This window comes from Botryllus schlosseri, chromosome 14, assembly GCF_051294905.1.
Source record: "Botryllus schlosseri isolate E-star chromosome 14, Bs_hap1, whole genome shotgun sequence".
NCBI lineage: Eukaryota > Metazoa > Chordata > Ascidiacea > Stolidobranchia > Styelidae > Botryllus > Botryllus schlosseri.
In genome coordinates, this window is record NC_137249.1 from 8290775 (window position 1) to 8314732 (window position 23958).

Genomic DNA, 23958 nt, shown 5'->3' on the forward strand with positions numbered 1-23958 from the left:
CTATACTGGTATTGTGAAAAACGAGCCAAGCTTGGTGTGGAGACGTTAACCATTCTCATGCTTATCGTTATGCACTGCTATTTGATATGAACTGAACTTGATGTTTGCTGTATGTATTTCTCATTCACAATTTCATTCAGTTTGCAAGTTTTTTGGAATTCAGTAGTTCTAATTATAATCTAATTCGGAAAATAGTATGTAGCTCTAATTCTAATTCTAATCTAATTTGGAAAAGCTGAAAATTTTCTAATTATCCAAGTCCGCTTACAAGTCCTTGTCGAAATTATTGGCAAAGCGATGGAAGATATTGTTTTATGGAATTAATATAGCATTTGTTCCAGTTGATACACACGAACCTGACCCATGGCCATTATGGTCCGGTCAGTAGTCGAATTGCGACTGTTATGGTGGTAAGTCGTGTGCAGTGGCGTACTCCGGGGAGGTTAGAGTTCAAAATCGAAACCCCGTTCTTCTGAAATGCCAATTCTATCTCCAATATTTATTAGGTCATCTGCAATCAAGCAATTGTTATCACGCCGTTCCGTTTCAACCGAACAATACGATGACACTTCCCAAGGTGAATGCTCACATTTGTGAACTGGTGTCTGAAAGGGAATAGCATAAGTCACACTGATATGCTTTGTACTAAATATCCATTATGTTTTCATTTTGCGTGGACATCCTATTTTAATGTTTTTTTTTTTAAATTTCACCACTCTGTTGATGCACATTGCACAGTTAATTTTATTAACGAAATCTACAGAAATCTATTGGATGCGTAGTAAGATGTGTAGGCCTATTGTGGAAGATATTTGTTTGTATGACTCGGCGAAATACTCCGTTCCCGGAGGCTTGCAGATTACGGATGACCCAGTGCTTGGGAGCCGCGAAATACTTATCCTTTTGAAAGGGTATTGCCAGATTCAAAAAGAGGAGAACCGCCGGGCTAAGGTTGGGTCGAGAATCTCCTGCCTGTGAACAACTGTCTGCGTCGGCTCTGAGCATGCTATACGGCCAACACCTCAATTCTTGTTCTACTGTTGACGTTTCCAAGTCGTAACAATTCATTTTATCAAAGTACGGCGGACAATCAAAACACTCTGTTCTGCTCTCTTCAGATGCCATTCTTCGGAAACGACACAATTCTAACTACAGCAGTTGCAGCAACGTGTGCTCACGATTTTCTGGCTTACGCCTGGAATAGACGATCCGTACGGAGCGCATGCATTTAGTGGGATTGGTGAGTTAGTGAGATTGCGTCATCGCAAGGGTCGCGGCCTATTTATGTATCTCTCGTTGAGTAGAAATAGAATACTCTCATGTAGAAACAGCTGACATTATCAATATGATGTAATAATCCATTTCCGTTACGAACAAAGCTGTGCCAAATTATACAACGACGTGTTGCCACGAAGTTGAGAGAATTCAATTGGCACCGGTCTGCGACGACTTTCTTGCCGGTCCGCCAGGTATATTACAATTGTTGAAGGCTTATCCATTGATAAAATAAATAAAAAATCTAATTTTAAACTGATTCAGAACCTCGGTAAGTAACATCAGTTCTGGAAACTTGTTCGATTTGACTTGAAGTTTAAGCCGTGTCATCTGACGACATGTGAGCGAAAAGTAGGACCTGACTCGATAATCCGCGCAGTTTGTTTGATCAAATTGTTTTCAATTCATGACAGTAGCTGCCGCACCCAACCCCCAGTTGTAGGGAGCTTTAAGAGGGCCCAAAATTATTTCGTGAATGAACATAAATTACCGAGTATTTTTTCGAAAATTCATTCAACATCTTCGAATTTCTTTCTTTTTTGCGCTATGCACGATTTGGTGTTGCTAAATGACTTGATTATCGAGTACCCTTCCCCCAAGAATTACGCATCATTTACAGAAATATGTATTTCAGCGTCGGCCCTACCGTTTCACGACACACCAACATAATGAACTTCAGGCTAATATGGGACTCTGAAAAGTGTTGGGCGATTTCAATATCTATTCATCATAACAGACACTAGGCCTAGGTCACGAAATAATGACTTGCAACGAAGTAAATATTCCAACGGGCCCGCCCAATATGTTTAATTATCAATTCTGTGCCCTAAGTTTTGCAAGACGATACCACACTCAGCTCTACCGGAAAATCTAATAATTCTCAGAGAATAAAAATTCATAGCAATCTATTTACAATCACCAATGTTATTGACTGATTCAGGCATGAATGAAGACAATTTGAGCGCTTCGCGAGATTAGGCTACACAAACCCTCTGTCTGCACCAGAGTTAGATCAATTACAATATTTTAATTTAATTACAATTACAATTACAATTATTTTCTTGCATGTTTGAATTACATTACAATTACAATTACGCAATGCTAAAAATATCAAATTACAATTACAATTACAATTACTTTTAAAGAGGTAATTGATTCAGTAAAGAGGTGTTCTTTGACAACCGTAGCGACGTAATTAGCAACAATCTCAAGCTATTCATGTTTCCTGATATGTAGAATACCCTTCAATTAAAAAAAACTCGAACGTACTCAAACTATTCCTAATCATGAGTACTGAAAACTACAAGCACAGAAAACGTTTCAAGCGACTGTTAAGAACCAAAGGTTTGAGCGACTACCAGCGAATAGGCTACAGGACAGTCAATGAAATCTAATCAAACGATTAGGCTTCTCAGAGCTGAGTGAGGATAATGAAATGTAATTGGTAAGGCGTCAGCGATAAGGAAGATACCGATAAGGTGCGTAAAATTAAAATAACTGCAAAAGGAAAAACCTCCTGATAACTAAGAATTTCAATATTTTGGTTCGCATTTACATTTTCACTTGCTCGGAAACTGTTAGATTGCATTTGATGAATATTAGGGTGCGAAAAGTTTCTGGCCCCAGTAAATTTGGCCAAGATTGGAAGTAAGATTGGGATAACATCTCTACAAATGCGTGATCAAGTTTGATGAAGCCTTGGTTGGAAACTTGAATTTGTTTTGCTATTGTTGCAACAAGCCTCGGGTATACTGGTCAGAGATTTAAAAAAACTTAGACCGTGGCGTAGGAAATGATTCAGCACAGGTTTCAGAAGAGTTTATTTGCTGTTCATCCATTCTTGAAATATTAAGATTTAGTTTAGCCCACTGGTTCTCTAACTTTTTTAGACACGCCCCCCCCCCCTTTATGACAGTGAATATTTCGTGCCCCTCTTATCGTCATAGCACACAATGAAACCAGAAAGTTGGCAATCCTTACATATAGTTTGATGGTATGGAACGTTATGACTGTTGATGAGAGAATTCTCCAATACGAAATTCAAACTATACACCGAGCAATAACCATAAAACGGAGGTGAATCGAGCCAAGCGTGGAAAAGATTTCAGTTCACTGGAGCGTCGCGCCCCGTTCAGATGCTTTCACGCCGCCCAAGGGGGCACGCCCCCAGTTTGAGAACCACTGGTTTAGCCTATATTGTAATTCACAAAGTTTTCTGTTGCTACTGAAGTATGGGAAACAGGACTGAATTATCTAGTTATAACGCAGCACGCATAGAACACAGATGTAAATAGGCTAATTATTACATGTGGTGACTGTTTTCTAAGGCCTTAAGGCCGCTCGTCGTTCTCCTCGTTCGTACCGTATTTTCACTGGTGCGACGAATAAATGATTGATTAAATGATTATTTCATGTTGTGATTGTCAGGTTTCTATGAAAATGTAATTGAGATTGTAATTGAGCAAACCTTTGATCAAATTACAATTACAATTACACAAAATAGAAATGCTTCAATTACAATTACAATTACAATTACATGAAAAAATGTAATTAATTACATTCAGCTCAATTACAAATTACAATTGATCCAACTCTGGTCTGCACTGGGTAGAATGAATGTCCTCACAAGTACTGGTGAAAGCTTTCAACGCGCTGTCGGGTCTGGGAAAACGAGGCTCCCCAGACGTTGGCTTTATCACCCTGCATCGGCCAATGACCAACGTTTTTGGGGTGTGGGCCGACGAAGTGCTTTTTCGGCCCTGATTTTGTGGATGTTCGGGTATAGCTGTGGTCAGGTGTTTCCGTGCGCCATATTGTGTTCATAGTAGTCAGAGTATTGACCGCCGTCTGCTGGTGGTAGGCAATGTGCAGGGTAGCACGATAAGGATCTTGGTTCGACTCCGAAACGCTTGTCCTGTCGATATTATAGAGTTGGGGTCCGATTAAATCCACGAAGAGACTGTAAGCGACTCTCGGCGGTAGCAGGTTTATCTGAGCAAGGCAATTTTACCTCGACTCAGCAGATTCACTGCCGTAAAATCACATTAATATCATAATGAACATATTTAATTACGGGCAAAACCCTCAAAATGCACTCTCTAGCACCATATACTTGCAAAACGCGGTTGCATTCTCTACATTTTGGGTTGGTTTCAATTTTTGAAGGTCCACCGGTCCGCCAAATATTTTTCGAAATTTTACCGGTCCGCGAGGTGAACAAGGTTGAGAAACACTGATGTAAAGCCAATTTCCCCGACTTGATCCATTTCGTACAGTTTGGCCCCCTATCGACCCCTTCTTTTTTGTCTCACTTTCTCTCAAAATCACTCACTTTGGAAATCGCTGTTCTACGCCAAGGCGAATGTCTGATGGATAGACCGCTCCATATCGTTCTGACTTCCTATCTTTTCATTTTATCGCAATCTTGTGGTGTTTCAAAATGGTCACATTAATAATAAACTGAACTGGCCCCTAAACTTAAGCCATGAGCTAAGATATGAGGAAGCTAGAAATTGCCAAGTGTATGTATCAGTTCCATTGCGGTCAATGTCCCTCAAATTTCAACGACTACTTCACCTCGGCGTCAAAAACTCACAAGTGCAACACACGCGCGTCCACGAAGAACAACTACCATATGATCAAGATGGAATACAAGACAACGCATTGCTCTATCAAATATGCCGGACCCCAATTGTGGAACAGCATCTCGCCGGCTATCCGACACGACAATCGTCGAGCATGTCTGCAATCAAGTCGAAATACAAGCTATCTTCTAAAACATGATCACGGTGGAACTGGCGGAAGATGATGACTTCGAAAATGGAGTGAACGTCATTGTACATCGTATCGTAAAGTCATGTCACGTCACACGGATAAGACTGTTTACAAGCCTAAATATACTGCACCTGCATGTAACACATTTCACTATCGTTGACTGAAGTATCTAAAACTAAATGGCCTTCATTTATTTAGGAGTAGGCTATACCATTCTCCTATAATTCCGATTACAACTAGACTTATTTTAGTAAATGATTTATTTTTGCATTTTTTGCGTGGACGGGGGTCCACATATTGAAATTAATGAATGAGACACTAAATCACGCGCAGCGCGAAGAAAAATTTCAAGTGGCATAAATCTGCCCAAAAATAATAGCGTTAAGTCGATTTACGAAAAAAATGATCCTATATTTCAAGCCTTCAAAATTCCGGACATTTCGGCATATTTTAGAATTTCATCCCGGACGCAGTTTGAACAGTGAAATTCCGGACATGTCCCGGAAATTCCGAACGTATGGCGACCCTATTCTATGTCGACCTGCCTCGAAAAGCGTAAGTGTCTTTCGCGCATCTGCAGGCATGTTTGAAAAATGGCCCCCGCAACAGTTGTTGCATAATGGATCACCAGCGATATAGAGATATTTTACAATATACCCTACCTATTCGAATATTCATAATCTAATTACTAAATATGATTTGTGTGAACCCCGGAAAGGTTCTGGCTCGTGTGAACATGAACACGAACCTCTATAAAAGGTTCACCGTGAACGCGAACGTAAACACGAACCTCTGACGTCACGTGACTTGACCATTCCAATTTCAATTCTGACATTTCCAGAATGCTAAAACTGTATACGTTTATACTGTAGCCTACGTTGTACCATACTTGATAGACGAAAAATAAATTTTTCAAAACGCAATAATAGCGGAGTCCCACTATTCGAAAATAACAAATTTGGATCGTCACGCTTGGGTTCGTCAACTCACTACATGTACAATGTACAAACGTACGTACATAACTATGTGTATTGTGTATATTTATTAGGATTGATCGATATTAGCCTGCATTCCTGAACTCGCTTGCTAAAGTTGGCATCAGTCCGGGTTAATTAGTTCTAATTCTATTTTAATCGTCATTTTCGCCGTTTGCCCAAGTTCTAAGAATAATGAAGTCCTCACATATCTGCATGTGTACAGTAGGCTACATACACAACCACAACTTTTTACGTTAGACAACGATTCATTCTCTTCATCAATTTCATTAAATAGCCAATTGATTGGTTGAGCCTGCGCAATTCGCTGACGACTCATCTCCTACATTTTGTGGTGTATAATGTTCGTAATGTGGTTTGATTGCGGTCCAAGCTATAACATCGATTTCCGTAGAGCAGTGGTTCTTGACCTTTTTTCCTCTAGCGCCCCCTTTCAAAAATTGCTTGGGTCTGGTGCCCCCCTATTTTAACGACTGTAGTAAAAAACAATGGGTAAGTGGTCTAAGTCTGCTTTCGGATTGGGATTTCAATATTTAAAATATTTCACGCTTGAATTGCACCCGGGGACCACTCGACTAATTAACGATATAATAATTGTATAAGCTATATTCGGGATCAAATCAAAGTTGTTATAATAACCACCGGGTAAGGCCTACGGGCTCATACCATTTGGTTCAAGCCCGATGTACACTTCCCGAATTCCCGCTGCGACTGGCAAAACGGGGACGTTAATTGTATTTGGTTATATTTTATTGCTTTCTATGACCAGTAAATCAACTGAGATAGTGGTAGAGATATTTGCTCACATTAAATTTAGCACTGAACCAAGCTCTCAACTTGAACATGAATGTGGGTCACGACACTAAGCAGTCTCGTCCTTCATGAAACGATGAAGAAATATTCTGACGATTAATTTTGTAGCTATCAATTATTGTGGCTCTCAAGTATATTTAGATGATCATTTTGGCTGAAAAGCTTCAAAGTATCTTTAATGTACGTTAAGGCTGTTCAAAAATAACTTTTTCCGGATTCCAGCCATTCACCGATTAAATTGCGAGCTTGCCATGACGGCGCACACCAAATGTGGCTCAATTCCAACCAGTATACGCCGCCGCAGGGCCAATTCAAATTTTTAATTCATCATCAAAAATTTAAAAAAAAATTAAAAATTTTCTGTCAACCCCATGAAATTGTTGAGATGTCTTAAAAAATGCAAAACGAATTTCACTCAATTCCAACACGCAGAAGCAGAGTTACCGCAGTTGAAAGTTCTGGATTTGCAAAAATATCTTTGACGGGGGATAATTCCAGAATTATAAATGAAAAACTCAAATCCCTTTTACATGAAATAAAATAAACCACTGCATTCATGAAAACATCGTCGGTGCATATTTCGCCCGGCGCTCGACGAAAAACGTCGTAATTTGACAGATTTTGTCGAATGTTAGTTTGCAATGAGAGCTCATGGATATATAGAACTATTGTTCCACTGTTTAATCATTTACTACACTATCTACTGTGAGGCTAGTTTTCTTCATGCCCCCCCCCATACCACCCCTGAGCCCAGCGCCCCCTGAACGTTTCCACCCCCTTCAAAATTCAAATCGCCCCCCGAGGGGGGAGGCGCCGGAGACAAGGTTGGGAACCTATGACATAGAGTTTAGTAGTAAATATACACAAACGGGAAACTGACGAAGACGGCTAATAAAATTGTCGAAATTTAAAAGGTGTAATTTAGTTTAGCGCCACAACCATACGTTGTAAATATGGCTATTTTCTTCAGAAAGCCACCCCATTTAAACTGCAGGTAAAAGATTTCCATGAGTTGTACCATTCCACGATATCTGTGTGGTAACGTCATGACGCTTTGCACATTTAATCACAGTTGCACTTTCTCGACGCGAGAGAAGGAATTCTTAACTAGGGTTCTTAAAAGGAATACTTAACTAGGGTTACCATGCGTTCTCTTTAGGAGGATATGTATTCCTTTTTCCGGTTTTTGACAATACAGGAAATTCGTGGTTCGAATGTATGTGACGACCTTTTTTTAGTCAACCAACCACAATTACGTGGTAAATTTACCATTTTTTCTAGATTTCACCCCGGTATTGTAAGTCTGAAAATTTCTATTAAGTGTCCTCCGTTCCCGATTCCAAAATATGGTAACCCTTATTTAACGGGCGGCGTATATTTGTGTTTAAAAATCCGTCCAGAGTGGTCTTTGCTCGACGCCAGTGTTTCTTAACCTGGTCTCCAGCCACCCCCCCCCCCAATGGGTGATTTGGATTTTGAAGGGGGCGGAGACGATTAGGGGCGATATTGGGTACCCTGCGATCAAGGCGTCGCAAGAGGGCGCAGTAGGGACATATGATTATATAGTAGAACTACAGTTATATATATATCCCTGAGTTCTCATTTCAAATTAACATTCGACGAAATCTGTCAAATGTCGATATTTTTCGTCGCACCTAGAAATATGTGCCAACAATCTTTGCAACATGGTTCGATGTATACAATGCAGTGGTTTATTATAATTTATGTAAAGTGAATTGCACGTACTTTTAGAATGACAATTCTCCGTTAAAATACTCCTGTCACGCTATAAGTCGGGCTATTTTCCGCAGAATGTTTCAAACTAGGTGTTTTATCATTCAGCGAACAACGTATCGAAATCGAAGAAAAAGTCACTGTACTGGACTGTGAGATTCCTTTGCATATCAAAGATACATTTTGGTCAAAATGATTAAGTAAATATATTTTTATTTGAGAGCTACAGAATTAAATCTTCAGAACATTTCTTCATCGTATCATAAAGGATTATACTGTTTAGTGTTGTGACCCGCAACCTCACATGAACGTTATATAATAGGCCCTATGGGTTGCTTTGTTTGGAATACATCCATATTAAAGTTAATAACTGGGTGCAGTACTAAATTCAGTGTGAGCAAAGATCTCTACTACTATCTCAGTTGATTTACTAGTCATAGAAACCAACAAAACAAAACCCAATTGAATTAACGTCACCGTATTGCCAGTCACAGCGGTGAATTCGGGATGTGTTCACCGAGCTCGAACCAGATGGTATGAGACCTACCCGATGGTTGTTATAACAACCTTAATTTGATCCTGAATATAGCTCCCGAATATAGCACACAATTATTATAGCGTGAATTAATCGAGTGGTTCAAGCTATTCCCAATAGTGAAGTCACAGCACGAAAAGACCGATAGACTTTGCTTGTTTTATTACCGTCCTTAAAATATGGGACGGGGGGCAAACCTAGGCAATTTTCCGAAAAGAGGCGCAGCAGGAAAAAAAGGTTAAGAAACACTGCTCCACACAGACTGACTCCAATTAATGCTTCGAAATAGTGATACATTGATATTGCAATAACTTACAATGAGAGTCTATGCTAACTATCTAAAATTCCTTCGGTTAGGAGTGGTAAGTAGGTATAGCCTAGGAAGATATGCCATGCTCATTCGTAAGCCAATCCTTCTACGTTCACTGGATAGGCCATGCTAGCCATAAGATTGACCATGATCTTTTTGACTAGCCGACTGCAGGCGCGGAATTCAGTGAGTGTGCAGCCGTAACTACCAACTTAACGATGTCTAAAACTTCGTAACGCAAGCTACAATGGTAGCAAATGGAAGAGCACATCTTGTACGAATTTTTAATTCCATAAATTACAATCTCAAAGAGTTGAGTGAAAATTAGAGCGAAATTAATTAAACTTATTATGTTGACCAACGGTATACTGAAGAAATAACAGAAAGTAAATTGTACAAGCGTTCTTTGCTGATGTTGAGAAAAGGCGATAGATTTGCTCTGGTCGATGATAAATCGATCAAACTTGCCAAACAAGATCAATTCGCTGATATCTAGTGTTACTATTTTGGGAGAAATATACCTTTTAAATACCGAGCAATGATAGAATGTATTCCAGCCTTCGTTTTTTCACTGCTACCATATATATATCAGGATATATATAAATGTCCTGATCAAACATTGTTGATTTTATCGGCGATCGATTGCGGCAACGTCAGTTGGATAACATGCATCTTACCGTCGGCATAAATTCACACTTTGTGAGATAGATAGAATTGTGGAATGGCCAAAGTATATTTTCAGTCAATACTATTACAATCGCGCCTATATTTTTGACATTCCAGAATACGAATGCAAATTTTCCCAACTATAGTAAATTCGCATTTGATACGCAGCAATTTTGAAGCAGTCATTGTGCAACAGCAGCATTATTCTGATACGAGAATGGTCCAATATTATGAAGTCACAAAATGCAAACTCTCGTCAATAGTCGGTATAAAAATAGCGCTGTGTACAGCTAATTAAATCATTGGATACTGGTAGTGTCACTTGGTTTCTTAGAGCGTACCGAAGTTATGAGCCATTCAACTAAGACATGAAAAGTATTCTAACTGGAGGACAGCCTACTCTTACTTCAACGATGTAGCCTCACTGGTTCTATTCAGCGTGCGATTATCCCGGAGCATCAAAATCATGCAGCACGAGGCGACATAACTGAGTGTGAACGACAACGCATTAATCATGGTGCTGGGGTACCGAACATGAAGTTTATTCAATAAGCTGGTTGTGTGGCTGCTAGCAAGACGCTCTTCGCGGTCGCATAAAACGCACATAATTCCACGGTTAGGTCCTCCTCTTGGTATCGAATTGGAAACCCGAATTTGCCCAACCGTAATCAAAACATATGGCATCCGCTGTGGAACGGTTTGTTGACCTATCGCTCGGTATTCATTCAGTGTATTAGTTCGTTTTCATATCTATAGCATCTCGAGTAGGCGCACTGATGTAGTACAGTGACGTAACAATATTTAATGTGATGAACCTCAGTATTTCATCAATCCCGGTTGTGGTCGACATGTTGCACTTTATTACGTATTGTATCTCCTCGCGTCACATTTGCTGGTCTTCGACAATAGGCACCGGAACGCTCTTTACGGCGGACAAGCCGTGAGGTAATCAACTCGAACAGCAACTATTCGCAGCGCGTCAGTTGCAGTAGTATACTGACTTCTGTCTCGTACAATTGTCGCAAGTCAGCTGTCGCGAAGAGCTGTGCGAAAAATCGCAGTTACAGCTGTAAGTCTCATTGATGTATCCCAATGAAGCTCCTCTTCCGCAGCATAAATATGAACAGCTTCCCGATCCGGTAGTGTGAGGTATACACCTGCGACCTTCTGTACCGAGCGTACCGTGCTTTTTGACTTTTTTGCAAAAATTCGGAGATTCTTCAGAGTATACCAACTCGTCTTCGGCGACAGCACGGCTGTTCGCTATTTTCCGTAGGTTTCTCCTCATCCTTTTCCAGCGTCTTCTCAGACTTTTGGGTTGGGATAACCTACCCGAGGTAGGATCCCACATTGCTCGCAAGTCATAGGCCGGTGGGTACTCCCTAATTGCGAGGCGCTGTCTGCGCGTCGGAAGTAACGAATTCCCGTCATTGGCCAATTGAACTTTGATTGCAGACTCGAACTTGCTTCGTAAGTGCCTCGTTACATCCTCCCATGCTGGTAATGTATCCCAGCAAGTCGTAAGTGTGCAGGAGCCGGTGACGCCGTGGCATTTGCACTTGTTACGCATTAGATTTGCGATCGCCTATAAGCACAATTGATTGTTCATATATCGACAACTTTCATTACCCGAGTCATGCAGAGATATGGCTGAATTCTCTCTCACCTTCCTTCCATATTTCAAGTTGTGCTTCTCGATTTTTCCTTTCAAATCGAAACTTTCGTGTTTGCGCCCGAAATTTTCCGTGAACAGCGTGGAGACGCGGTCTCCGTACGATAACAAATCACGACACCCACCCCAATCAAAAGTTTTCGCCGCTTGTCTTAGCTCAAGCTCACTGACCTTTAGGTGCATTTTCTTCGCTTCCTGTACCAAACAATATTATTTTCTGATGTTATACTAGTGACCACCTTGTACTCGAATGTAGTCGCACCTCTTTTAGTAGGTCATAGCTACTAATGTAGTCATCCAAGCATCCGCAATTTTCGACTTCCTCTCTTGAACAGGCCGCTGTGAATCGGTATGTAATTGAGGCCGATGTCAAAGCCGTAATGTATGCCGTTTCTCTAACATCTGTAAAATAGACGCATTCCATTGATTGGGTGAAGGTATGTGGTGTTAAATCGTCTATGATACTAAGATATGATCGTATCATTTCTCTTTCTCTTGGAAATCAGTACTACCTCATTATCATGGATTGATTCCGCGGCACAATGTTAGGTCGTGGTTCTTCGTGGTTGTTAGAACAAGCGCGCAGCAGTGCTAATGATATAACATACTTTTACTACTCATAGTACTACCTAGTAACATCACGCTCGCACACCAGAGATAGGAAAGTACCTAATACTTTTTCGCCTTTTTTAGCTTATTGCCCGTTGAAACCCGATCTACACTAACGATCGCTTAGAGATCCAAATCTGCATAGTCATTTTTAGTATGAACGTTGCATTTGTCCGACATTGGACCGTACAGATAAGTCGTGCTGTAATGTGAAAAATCCTTCACTACTTCGTCAACAGCTGTTCACTATACCAGCACCCGCTTGTACAATTGCACATGCACATGTATTGTTTGTTTGAGATTTCGGCGCGCAATTCAACGAGAAGCATCTATATACGGAAGGTTCTGCCAGAAACAGTCTATGAGCAATGTGATTTGGCAGCGGTTACCTATTTATCATGCCGTTGATAGTTGACGGGATTTCATTTAGGCAGTTGGAAGAAAAATAAACTGTACTGGCTGCGAGCCAATATAGATGGTATTAATCATCTAATACAGTGGTTCCCAACGTGGGCGATATCGCCCCCCAGGGGGCGATTTGGCGGTCTAGGGGGGCGAAAATAACGAAGGGGGCGATAGGGGGGCGAAAACGGACGAAGGGGGCGATAGGGGGCGAAAACAGCGAAGGGGGCGATAGGGGGGCGATTGTGCGTTAAAACGACTATATTGGAGTCGGGACCGTAACTACCGCACCCCAAACCCCCCAATTGAGGGTGAGGGGCCCGAAATCGAAGGAAGTCCAAAATTATTTCGTGAATTAACATGAAAGATAGAGTAAATTTTTGGAAATTCATGCCACTTTTTCAAAAAATTTTCGCGCTGCGCGCAATTTAGTATTTTCATGTATCTTAATGTTGGGGTCCCCGTCACCCAACAAAAATACGCATGAGTTATGGAAATGGGAGACTTCGTCGTCGGCCATTACTGCGCCACGATGCACCAAGACATATGAAGTTAGAGGCCATGTAACATGCGCCTCCGAGAAGTGTGCCAGAACGATCAGCAGCGAGAAGACCTTGGCCGAAAAGACATGCCCTTGTGCTGTCTGAAAACCTCGATCTATATACAATATACATATACGTTTAATTGTCCATAGGCGCCTCGATGGCTGGTGTCGAATGTTCCTGTCATGGCGACCTTAACCCTAAATGCCATCCCGCAAGGAAAAAATTATTTGCCAGTAAAGAAATACCAATATGAAATCATGTGCGTCTTTTCGTTTGGTACGTTTTGACGATTTCCATATCTTTTGACACAGCAGATATAGGAGGTCACGAAATAGCATCATGTAAAGAAGTCAATATATAACAATGATTCCGCCCGAAGATGTTTAATTATTATCTAGGGGTCCTACCTTTTCCAACATACCACATCGACCATATTGACCGATTCAAATTTGTCGCGCTTCGCGCGTTTAGGCGAAATACGGTGACTCACCAAACAGTACATGAAATAGGGTATATCTGATATGCAGCGACAAAAGCCCACTGGCTGAGGGGGTCTGGGGTTTGGTTTATCACCCTATGGGACCAACGTTTTTTTTCGAGGGGGGGGCTGACGAAGTGCTGTTTTTCGGTTCCCAATATTTCGGGGGCGATGATCGGTGTGGAGCTTCAAAAGGGGGCGATGAGTTGAAAAAGGTTGGGAACCACTGATCTAATATATTAAACTTTTAGGATAAAATACATGCTCTTCGATTCGTGAGTTACTATATATACGAATCAGTGATTTATTCGTGTGCTTCCATTATTATCTATATATTAATCATTTGAATCCCAACAACGTTATCGCCCAAGTAAGGTTACGCTTGGACATTGCGATTTCCGCATAACCACGCGCGTCGACTGCAGATATTACTTTAGATTAGCGATCCGAGTGCAAAAGTTTTGAGACCGCGAATGAGACATGTAAATAATGGATAGGTCTGAGAATGCGTGTACGACATATTGATGGCAGAAAGTGAAGAAGTTTGGCGAAGTATATTTTCGTTGTTTGCTATATTTGGAATATGCGACTACCATATTGCTATTACTCAGATATAGTCTACTAGTAAAATTCGACAACAAAACCGTTAAATGCCTACAAATCGCATGCTGAGGAGATTGTTATTAACCTAAACGTGTTAAGATTCGTATATATAGTTAGGGTGACGGGTGCGGATATACGTTTAGAGACCGCGTGAATCGAAATTACCGAAACAGGATGTCGATGCTATACTCATCAAGATGTTTTGCTTTCATGCGACATTTTTTCCCTTTATAGCTCATCCCCTTGCGTATCATTTTGAAAAAATTATCTCATTGTAGAAAATTATAATTTCACAACGGATATTATCTATCCTAGCCTTGAAATACCACCAAGTGTCGAGTCTAGACTGGAAACCAGAACACTGCGAACGTACGAAACAAATCACCATGCATTGGAGGTTTATCGTACTGTAGTTTTGGTCGCGCGAGCGCCTCGCTTTACGGGATTAGCGACTGCATTTATTTTATCTGGACAATGACTTGTAAGTCAGTGCCAGCGTAATTTGCTCATGTAATGTCAAAGTAATCCTTCTCTGACTTTGGGTTTGACTCTCGTTGTTGTGTTGACCTTTACACTACGACGAAAATAAATGGGCAATTAGACAAGTCATGTAAAGGCTACGAGTCTACCAGAATATTATCGGGGTAGATGATATAGTATATATCTATGTATACAGTTATATACAAAACGAATAGGAGCTCGTTCAAGTGCGTGATACAGTACAGAACGATTCCAAAGACCACACGCAGTGCTGGGTTTGGTGTGCAGATGAGCTCGTACCGTGCGAAATTTATAATACACCTAGATTGATTTAATACCAGATTTTCAGAAGATTTAAAACCTAAATCACCAGTTGGCACTAAATACGTAATGTTTTTCGCGCGTATGTATGAAGTCATCAAAAAGGATCTTGAAGTTTGACATTCGTCTATCGAATTAAATCTGTCCATCCAATGGCTAAAATTTTTTCATCGTTGATATTCGATGTATCTTACGCCACAAATTTACATTTTGTTGCAATTCTGCAATATCTCCGGCAGCGCTTTTTGGCAAAGCGAGAAGCATTCTGCCTCGAAGCGAAATTTGTGATTCCTCTGCCTCACCCTTTGATGCGACACACATACCAGACGAAATTAGTGATAGCAGTGATTCATAAAGTCGTCATAATTAATTGCCACAATTTGCTACCAACGTCCTTCAATACTTTTGTAGACATGAACCGGACGGAGACGTCCTATTTATGAAACGGAATACCTTCCATATCGTTGAAGATTGATACAAAAGCGTCAAATGGTTCGCGGAATATAGGAGAAATTCATTAATGACGAATACTTGTTTTCTGACATTGTAACCGTTTTATTGTATACGGTGGATGAAACCCTACGTAGTTAGTATATACATTATATATGTTTATATGCCCACCGTATTTGAGTTGCTACAGATGCTTTGACCCCTTCGAAACATTAACGGAAAGTATATTACATTGTGCATGTGCAATTTGCATATATATGTAATTTATGTGGTTAGCATGTCGGAAATGAAGATGTTGCGACATATATACTTTAATTATTGTTCTATGAGGAACTTGGAAGTTGTTTTTGCAATCATGTCTCATACAAAAATGCTATTACTGGCCAGATGACTTTTGTAATCGCCATGAAATCCACTAAATGCGTCACGAGCGCCGTATCGGCGTTGGCTTTGGTCTTTCAGCTGTGGTCATTATTTATTAAGTTTAGTGTTCTGGTCAATTTGCGAGGAGCGGGCTCCTGAGCACATCACATGGCACAGCGTTATATTGTGAAGTTGTGTAAAGGGTTCGATTTTGATGATTCATGATCAGAGGTCTCAAACACGCGGCCCGCGAGAGCATTTTGTGCGGCCCGCGACGGCATTTTGGAATTTCAAGTATTCCACAATATATTCAAGTGTCATATATCTTTTTTAGAAATAAGAACTCAAAGCTCACCCTCAAAGTATTATAAAATCACTGAAATCTCAACAACAAAGTTCACTATCACAAAACTTTCAAAAGCTTAAATGCGGTAGAAGATCAGCTATTACGTCACATTTCTAGTTCATAATGATAAAACATGACCCGTTGATGATTCGTGACTGAAAATTGTGATTTGGTTTGGTGCGAACTTCTCGTAAAATTACTCGATTTCGGATTGACTGGGTGATTAAATAAAAATGACTCGAGTTCAGTTGGGCCAAACGTTAAAATCAGGGGACTTACGACTGGGAACGGTGACTTGGTAATCCTACGGACGCAACAAGCTATGAAAGTGTCATGGGGAATAGTAATATATCAAAAGGTCGCAGCTTCCGATGCGTATGTTATATAGCTATCTAATCAGGTCAGTATGGATACCATTGGCTTTCTGTGACCCCCGTTACGTAGTCGGTTACATGCTGGGTGTTGTTTGTTCTCTTTATCCATGTTATTATCGGTGGCGAGTAGGACTATAGGGTGAATTATCATACTATGAATTATTCGCCGATTGGACATTTCTATTACAGGGGTTCTTAACCAGGGTCCGTAGACCCCATCGGGGTACGAAGCACCAAATTAGGGTGTGCGAGATGCATTGTGCGTCCTATTTGCGGAGGAATATTTTCTTGGCCAATTTATTCAACTGGAAATAGTCTTCGCGCTGCGTGCGATTTAATGTGAATAAGCTTTCTGATTTTAATATAGGCTAGGTACCATCGGAAATTGTGTTAAAATGGACAGAGGCTACGATAAATCTTATTGGAAGCACAATATGGGTACGATCGCTAAAAAGGTTAAGAAGCAATGCTATTACTATGGCCCAGGAATGATTATATTTAAGTTGTTATTGATATGTTCTTATAATAATCGAAGGCAATATCTAACGCTGATTTAATTTGACTTTGGCAATGACAGTAACAATAGCCTATACTTATCACGACTATATCAAAACCAGGATTAGGCTGCATTGCTCAAATGCTCTGATATCTGATCCATCTTCAGTAAATTTCAAAATATTCTACATAAAATTGTAGTACGTCAAAGCTCCACTAGCTGCAATATTACGACCCGACAGTTTTACGATGTCCTGATGAAGCCTCTCGTCTATAGGTCTATAACCCATTAATTAAAAAACAATTTTATTCAAATATTTGAAAATGTGATTTTTTCTCGTGTCAAACGTGAATAATACAATAGTAAATTACATTTCCACGATGTTTGTGGAATGGCTGTCTGCAAGGACCCGTCAAATAAGGCATATACTTGCAAATTATACAAAGACTATCCCTATTATTGATGCTGCGGCCCGCGACGTTATCAAAAACTAGGAAATTGGCTCGCGAGCACATTTGAGTTTGAGACCTCTGATTTAGATCAAGGGCGGGCAACTTCTCCGGTCTAGGGCCGGATATGGGAAAATGAAGTACTTGGCTGGCCGGATTACAGAATATATACGTTAATCGCGTATTTATTCACATACACATGGACTAAATCGTATTTAATGTAAACTTTAAGTTTAAAGCATATAGAGACCAAAAACAGTATTTAATAAATTTATTAACAGTAGCTGTTGAAGTCAATTACACATTTGTGGTCGGTCAAAGTTGTCAAAAAGTTATTTGAACTCTGGCTGCATGGCGTATGTAGAAACCCTTATTAAAGACTGCACGTGAACATCAATTATATTGGAACGAGGCCTTCTCTCGTTTATGTTAGTGGTCGAAAATATATGTACACCCGAAAAGAGCAAGTAGTTTCATGTCCATCTTTCTCAGGTTGGCTAGCTAGGATTCATTCTGTGACGCATAAAATTTGTCAATACTTTCCGAATAGAATTTCACTTTCAGGTCGGAAACTCTCTGCGGGCCGGATCCGGCACGTGGGCCGTGTGTTGCCCCTCCCTGATTTATATTGTGAATAACAATCAATCAATCAAACTAATTTTGTATCGTCATTAATAAGTGAATCAATGGCAAATTACAACGGGGCTGCAGTGAAGGGATACGGAATCAACGAGTTTACACTGCAGCCCGAATAACGTTGTATAGTTCATAAATGATAAATGTTATTGCTATGCGCAATTGAGCATGACTATTTGCTAGTACGTTTGCCCGCGTTACATAGGCTAAGTGTCACCATATTTCAACATTCTACGATATTAGTGTTTTATACCACAATCACCAAGGTTTTACATTATGAAAATGTAACCATGCATGTGTGTGTGTGTGTGTGTGCGTATGTGTATGTGTGTGTGTGTATGTGTATGTGTATGTGTCTCTCTGTGTGTGTGTGTGTGTGTATGTGTATGTGTGTGGAGGGGAGAGTGAGAGAGTGTTCATTTCGCAATTATCTATGCATACTGCATATTGTTATAACCAAAGTTTGGGTTCAAGTTACCAGCAGTTCTATAAATTGATGTAGGCCTAAATTTCTCCAGTGCCTTATTTTGGCACAACGGTACAAACTAGCCAAATGCAGTATAGTAAGATTCTCTTACTCAAGTAATGTATAATCTAATGCATATAAAGGTATACCTTGTTGAAGTAGTCTGCCATAATAGTTCTTTGGCGATGACGTACAGTTCCAACGGTTGAATCTAAATTCATTCTGACAACTAAACGATCCGATTATTACCGCTTGTTTTACCTGTTGAAATATATTAATCACGAATCGCCATAAAGCTTGTAAAAAATGCATATGTACTCACAATTTCTAATAATTCTGTACTGTTCCGGCATATCTCCATTTGTTTGCTGTTTAGATATCTTGGCCGCATACATAACCGACCCGGTGACAGTAATAATGAGTTTCCGAGAACTCTGAAAAGTTATGGTGAGATTGTTGGAACAAGCACAATGGAATATATATACAATTTATAATTTTACGTTAGAACAGCATATATAATTTAGGCGAGGGGTACTTCTGATTCGATTCCTAGTCGAATATTCGAGTAACACCGACCATTACGTAATAACAGTAATAATTAATTTAAAATTTAAAATGTGTATTTTTGCGGGCGCAGGAAAATGATGCAAAATAAATTCCGAATTCTGGAGCATGACTATTTCGTTGCGCTTTGTACCCATTGGGCGCGCCCGCTCAATACTCTCGGTGTTGCGACGTATATTTTCGTTACTCAAAAAACTACTCTCATTCTGTCCCAAATCATTACAATTGGCCTTCGACTCGGATTCGAGTGCTCGACTGTTTGTTCCCATTCCTTTTATCATTCGGGTGATTTATACTCGAAATTGTGGTTATTGACGGGCATTTATGTCACTTTGGCACATCTAAATCCTTTAAGATCAGAAGTGTGTCGTTATCATACACTACTGCGACAGCATATATAGACCACTTGGTAACCAAAACAAATGACGTAGAAATGACGTGACGTGTCCCACTTTATTCTCAGTCCAGACGCCTTCAAAACGCATCAAGGATTACCATTTGCTGCACGGTTTTTCGAAACTCCTATTCGATATATGTTTTCTGCGGAGCAGGTCTGATCGAGCTGATGTACCTATAGATGTTGACTACAAAAAACTTGACTTGACTTGAAATTTATTCCAGTTCACATTCACATGAACTTAGGGTTGCATTTAAACAAAAATAAATTTAAAACAAACATGTTTGAAAACCAGGCCATAATTTAAAACATGTTTTTTGTTGTTTTTTCTGTTTTTTAAAGCCGTGACGCCACAAATATTCAATTGTGACGTCATAGTCGATTGACAATTGAAAATATAGAGTAAAAAAGCTCCTTTGACGAAATATATATATGTACTATTGCTGTTGAACCGATTATATTTTGAAGGTTCCAACCATCCCGTATCGATATACGTCGGCTATATCGGGTGGTAATTGTCCGTAGGCTCCAACAACATGTTTTTGTAAAGTATTTACACAATTATGGCATAATTTTACAACTTAAAAAAAACATTTTTTTAAAAAGGCCTTTATTTGAAACACTGTTTGAAACATGTTTTAAACAAAGTGTTTTAAAACACCGTTTGATTGAAATGCAAACCTACTGAACTGCTGTGTGCATTCTCTGATGAGCATAGCAAGTAAGTATACCATATGCTTTCTATATTTAATCCTGACGCGACCGCGTATAAATGCATCTATTATTATATATACAATTTGCCTAACGGACTATTCGACTATACGATCTTATGCTGGCATCAGTAGCCCACGTACAACATGAGCATTGAGCAATCACCGTAGATACAGACAGACCCTATATATAACTTGGCCTGATTCGATTCTCGGCAGAAGTGTCGGAGGTTTATCCGGGGTTTTCCTCCCCTGCGTCACTGTTCTTACAGCGTCTTTACACTAAAGCCCAGACAAAGACCCGATAAAGCCCAATGGCAGGAGAGCGAATGAAATAGAGCAGGGGTCGGGAACCTTTTTCAACCGAAGAGCCATATCGACCCAATATCTCGAATTGTAACTTCCAAAGAGCCATACATGTCAATCAACTGTTACGTCATAATTGAAAATTCGTGACGTATTGTTAGCACTAAAATATGGGATTCGTAGTGTGCGCCATATTTTTGTGCCCACATGCGTAGGTGGAGCCAAACACGGTCACTACAGCAGTGCATACCCACTGCACGGTGTGATACGTCAGTGACATGGGGTTATGGGGAAGCAAGTGAGGCAGTATACCTCACATGTCGTCAGGTATGAGCGAGGGAAAATTGTGAAACCTTCAATGATTATTGGTATTTTTATCGATGTTTTTGAATGATTCGATTTTAAACATTTCTATTCCCAGGATCACGGAATTTTCATATTTATTGTTTGAAATAAAGCGCGAAAGGAGAGGTAAGGCACGGATGACGCACACACGGTCCTAGCCGCACCCGTGATAGCGCAACTCATTGTAAATAACTTAGAATTCATCATCACTGATATTATTCAAATGAAATTGTCGCGCTGATTCCAAAAATCTAAATATTGATCAACTTCTAAAGTATTCGTCGTCACATAACGCTACACATCTACATTTTACGGCGGTTCTAGAAAGCTACTCACGTTACCAATCCAGAACTTGGATAGCTATGACGTCGTTTTTAATTTTTATTTGTAATTGTTAATGTCACTTCCAAAGAAGTATATTTATCAGGAAGATAATGTGTATTTGAAAAATGGAAGCAAGGTATCGTGCAATCCAAGATTTCGAGACGCGCGATGTCGGGTACATCGAATTCGCCCGAGCGACAGCAATTTAAATTTGAGGACGAGCATCTAACCCGGGTTACCCCTGCTCCTTGACCTCTCAAAGACTTGCTTATGCTTCCACGGGTATAATTATTCGGGCCGTCATGAAAATTTACTTACAAGTTGCTGTAATATTGATAAATTAGGTACAAAATTAAAAATTTGTCAAAGAGCCATATCTTATACCCAAAAGAGCCATATTTGGCTCGCGAGTAATTGGTTCCCGACCACTGAAAGAGAGTAAGGTAAAGCATCTAATCGACAACCGAATATATCAAGATCGAACGCTGTTACATCGGCCATTAGGCTGAGTTGGATACTATATTACTGATACCGTACTTGGTCGTTTCAGCGGTCTCTTATCTGCTCATTGCATCGCTTTGTACATTCTATGTTTTGAGCGGATAAAAATAATTGAACCGTCGATAATACAGATTAGTATTATTAGATACAATCGATACAATATTGTAAGTATGGTATAGAGACTCTAGAGTCAGTAAGTGATTTTGGTATTGGCGACATTATGACACGTTGTCATGGAAATCGTCAGCGGGAGGGATTTGATTACACATCTTCGCGACATAACTATATTGATAAGCCACTTCAGACAAGTCGTAGCAACTCGAGACATAGGGTGTGTGTGATTGGAGTAATTTAAATCCTGGTAATTGCTTTGTCCTGGAAACAAATCTCTAAAAGTCGTATGTGTTTAGTCTCCGTTCCTGGATAGTGGTCGTGACTCGAAAGATTCTAATTTTGTTTGTTTTCTTTACATTGGTACTCACTTTGATTGCATCCTCGAGATCAGGGCGCTCTCGGCGAATTATAAGATTATGAAATCTCCGAAAATCAAAGTATACGTTGGGCCCTCGAGCAACAATACTGCTCTGCTTGATTATTTATGGTTCAACAATGGCTTCCGACAGGCATGCCAGCCAAGCAAGGAAATTTTATTCAATATGTATCATACATAGGTAGTTAGTCCGCAGTTGCTGAATTAGCAATATCTTGTTGCATCACAAAGTAATCTGAAAAAACTTATCCGTAATTCAATTACGCCCGCGATGAAAAGGGCCAACGACGTGACAAGTATCATTCAAAACTACAATAATAATGGTACTAATACCATTTTCACGGAAAATTCTTCTGTGTCTTTGCCTATAATGAATCACGCCAGAAGCAAGAAATGCATACACATATACAAACTAAGGATGCGAATGTAAAGTAACTCGAGTATGGCAGAAGGAATATTCTGCGAGAGCGTGTATATCGCCATTTCGTGGTTGAAAACGGTGGCAAGATGATCACGTAAAGCTGAGAATTCAGTGTAAATGGCTACTCATATCGCCGCAAGCTATTAAATACTTCTTACAGAAGGTGTTGACGTTCCCACATTCAGCTACAAACGATGCCGGTAGCGGAATTTCTTAAGAAGATGAAACAATCTGTCGCATAGCGCAACATTGGAAGATCTGACTCGAGAAAATTATCGTTCGGCGCATTAGTCAATCAAATCAAATCTGTATACATGACTAAAAATCATTGAAATTATACGACCCCTATACTGTATAATTATGAAATTAAATACATATCATCCATTTTGTTCGGTTTCCGTTATCATGATCATGTCATTCAATCAATCGTATTTGTCTCCTGCACATGCAGCAGTCCCTTCTAAAGAATACAGGGGTGGGACTTTATACGCGGAATTCTTGGCATAGTCCGTGTTCGGTGTTCTGAATTTTTCGCATTTCTTGATGAAAATAAACTGGAAATTATACGGACGCATTTGAAATCTAGGCTTCTGTCGCCGACAATCTTCGATATTATCTCGTTGTCGCAAGCAGGAGGCATAAAAGTTCTATAACCACGGTATGTGTAAGCACCGGAGGGACCGTGAGATGCGCAGCTTATCGTAGTTAGTTACATGAAAGAACACGCCGTCGCGTGGTCGTCAGCGTTCCACCATTTATTTACGGCGAGAAAATATCAGCAATATATGTCAAATTCATGAATTTTTGCTGCTACTTATGACATACTGGATACACGATAAGTGCCAGCGATAAGGCGAGCCAACGAATTCTAAAAATAAACTGAAATGCTCGGGAGCGATGTGAAATTCTTCTACGTCGTTTCCGAAACTGTTTGGCGGAAGGACGATGATTTTTCACAGGAAGTCGTCAGACTCGGAGATGGAGATACATCGTAATTATGTATGTCTCATCTCGTCATGCATCTCATTGCGAATCGCTTACGGGGACTCGCTCCTCATGTTGTCGAGGGTTTAGCGTTTATTGCAGTAGTGGCTTCCAAATTAGCTCC

General features: G+C 40.1%; 1 protein-coding gene and 1 long non-coding RNA gene across 3 annotated transcripts in view; one reads left to right on the plus strand and one right to left on the minus strand.

Annotated features, from left to right (window-relative positions):
* LOC145455236 (uncharacterized) lies at nt 1-20131 on the plus strand. Of its 2 annotated transcripts, XR_013920305.1 has the most exons (3): nt 1-577; nt 911-1240; nt 19820-20131. It is a non-coding gene; the product is annotated as an uncharacterized LOC145455236 (long non-coding RNA). The 2 variants fall into 2 exon arrangements; XR_013920304.1 differs by lacking the exon at nt 19820-20131 and having other exon boundaries at nt 911-3869.
* Nucleotides 9274-23958, minus strand: part of LOC145455235 (uncharacterized) — a 19637-nt gene continuing 4952 nt past the window's right edge. The window contains exons 2-6 of the mRNA XM_080333183.1: nt 19115-19226; nt 18942-19053; nt 12037-12176; nt 11769-11969; nt 9274-11687 (exon numbers count right to left, since the gene is read on the minus strand). Coding sequence (XP_080189309.1) covers nt 11082-11687; nt 11769-11969; nt 12037-12176; nt 18942-19053; nt 19115-19226 — 1171 coding nt within the window. The 3' untranslated portion in view covers nt 9274-11081. The remainder of the gene's footprint in view (nt 11688-11768; nt 11970-12036; nt 12177-18941; nt 19054-19114; nt 19227-23958) is intronic.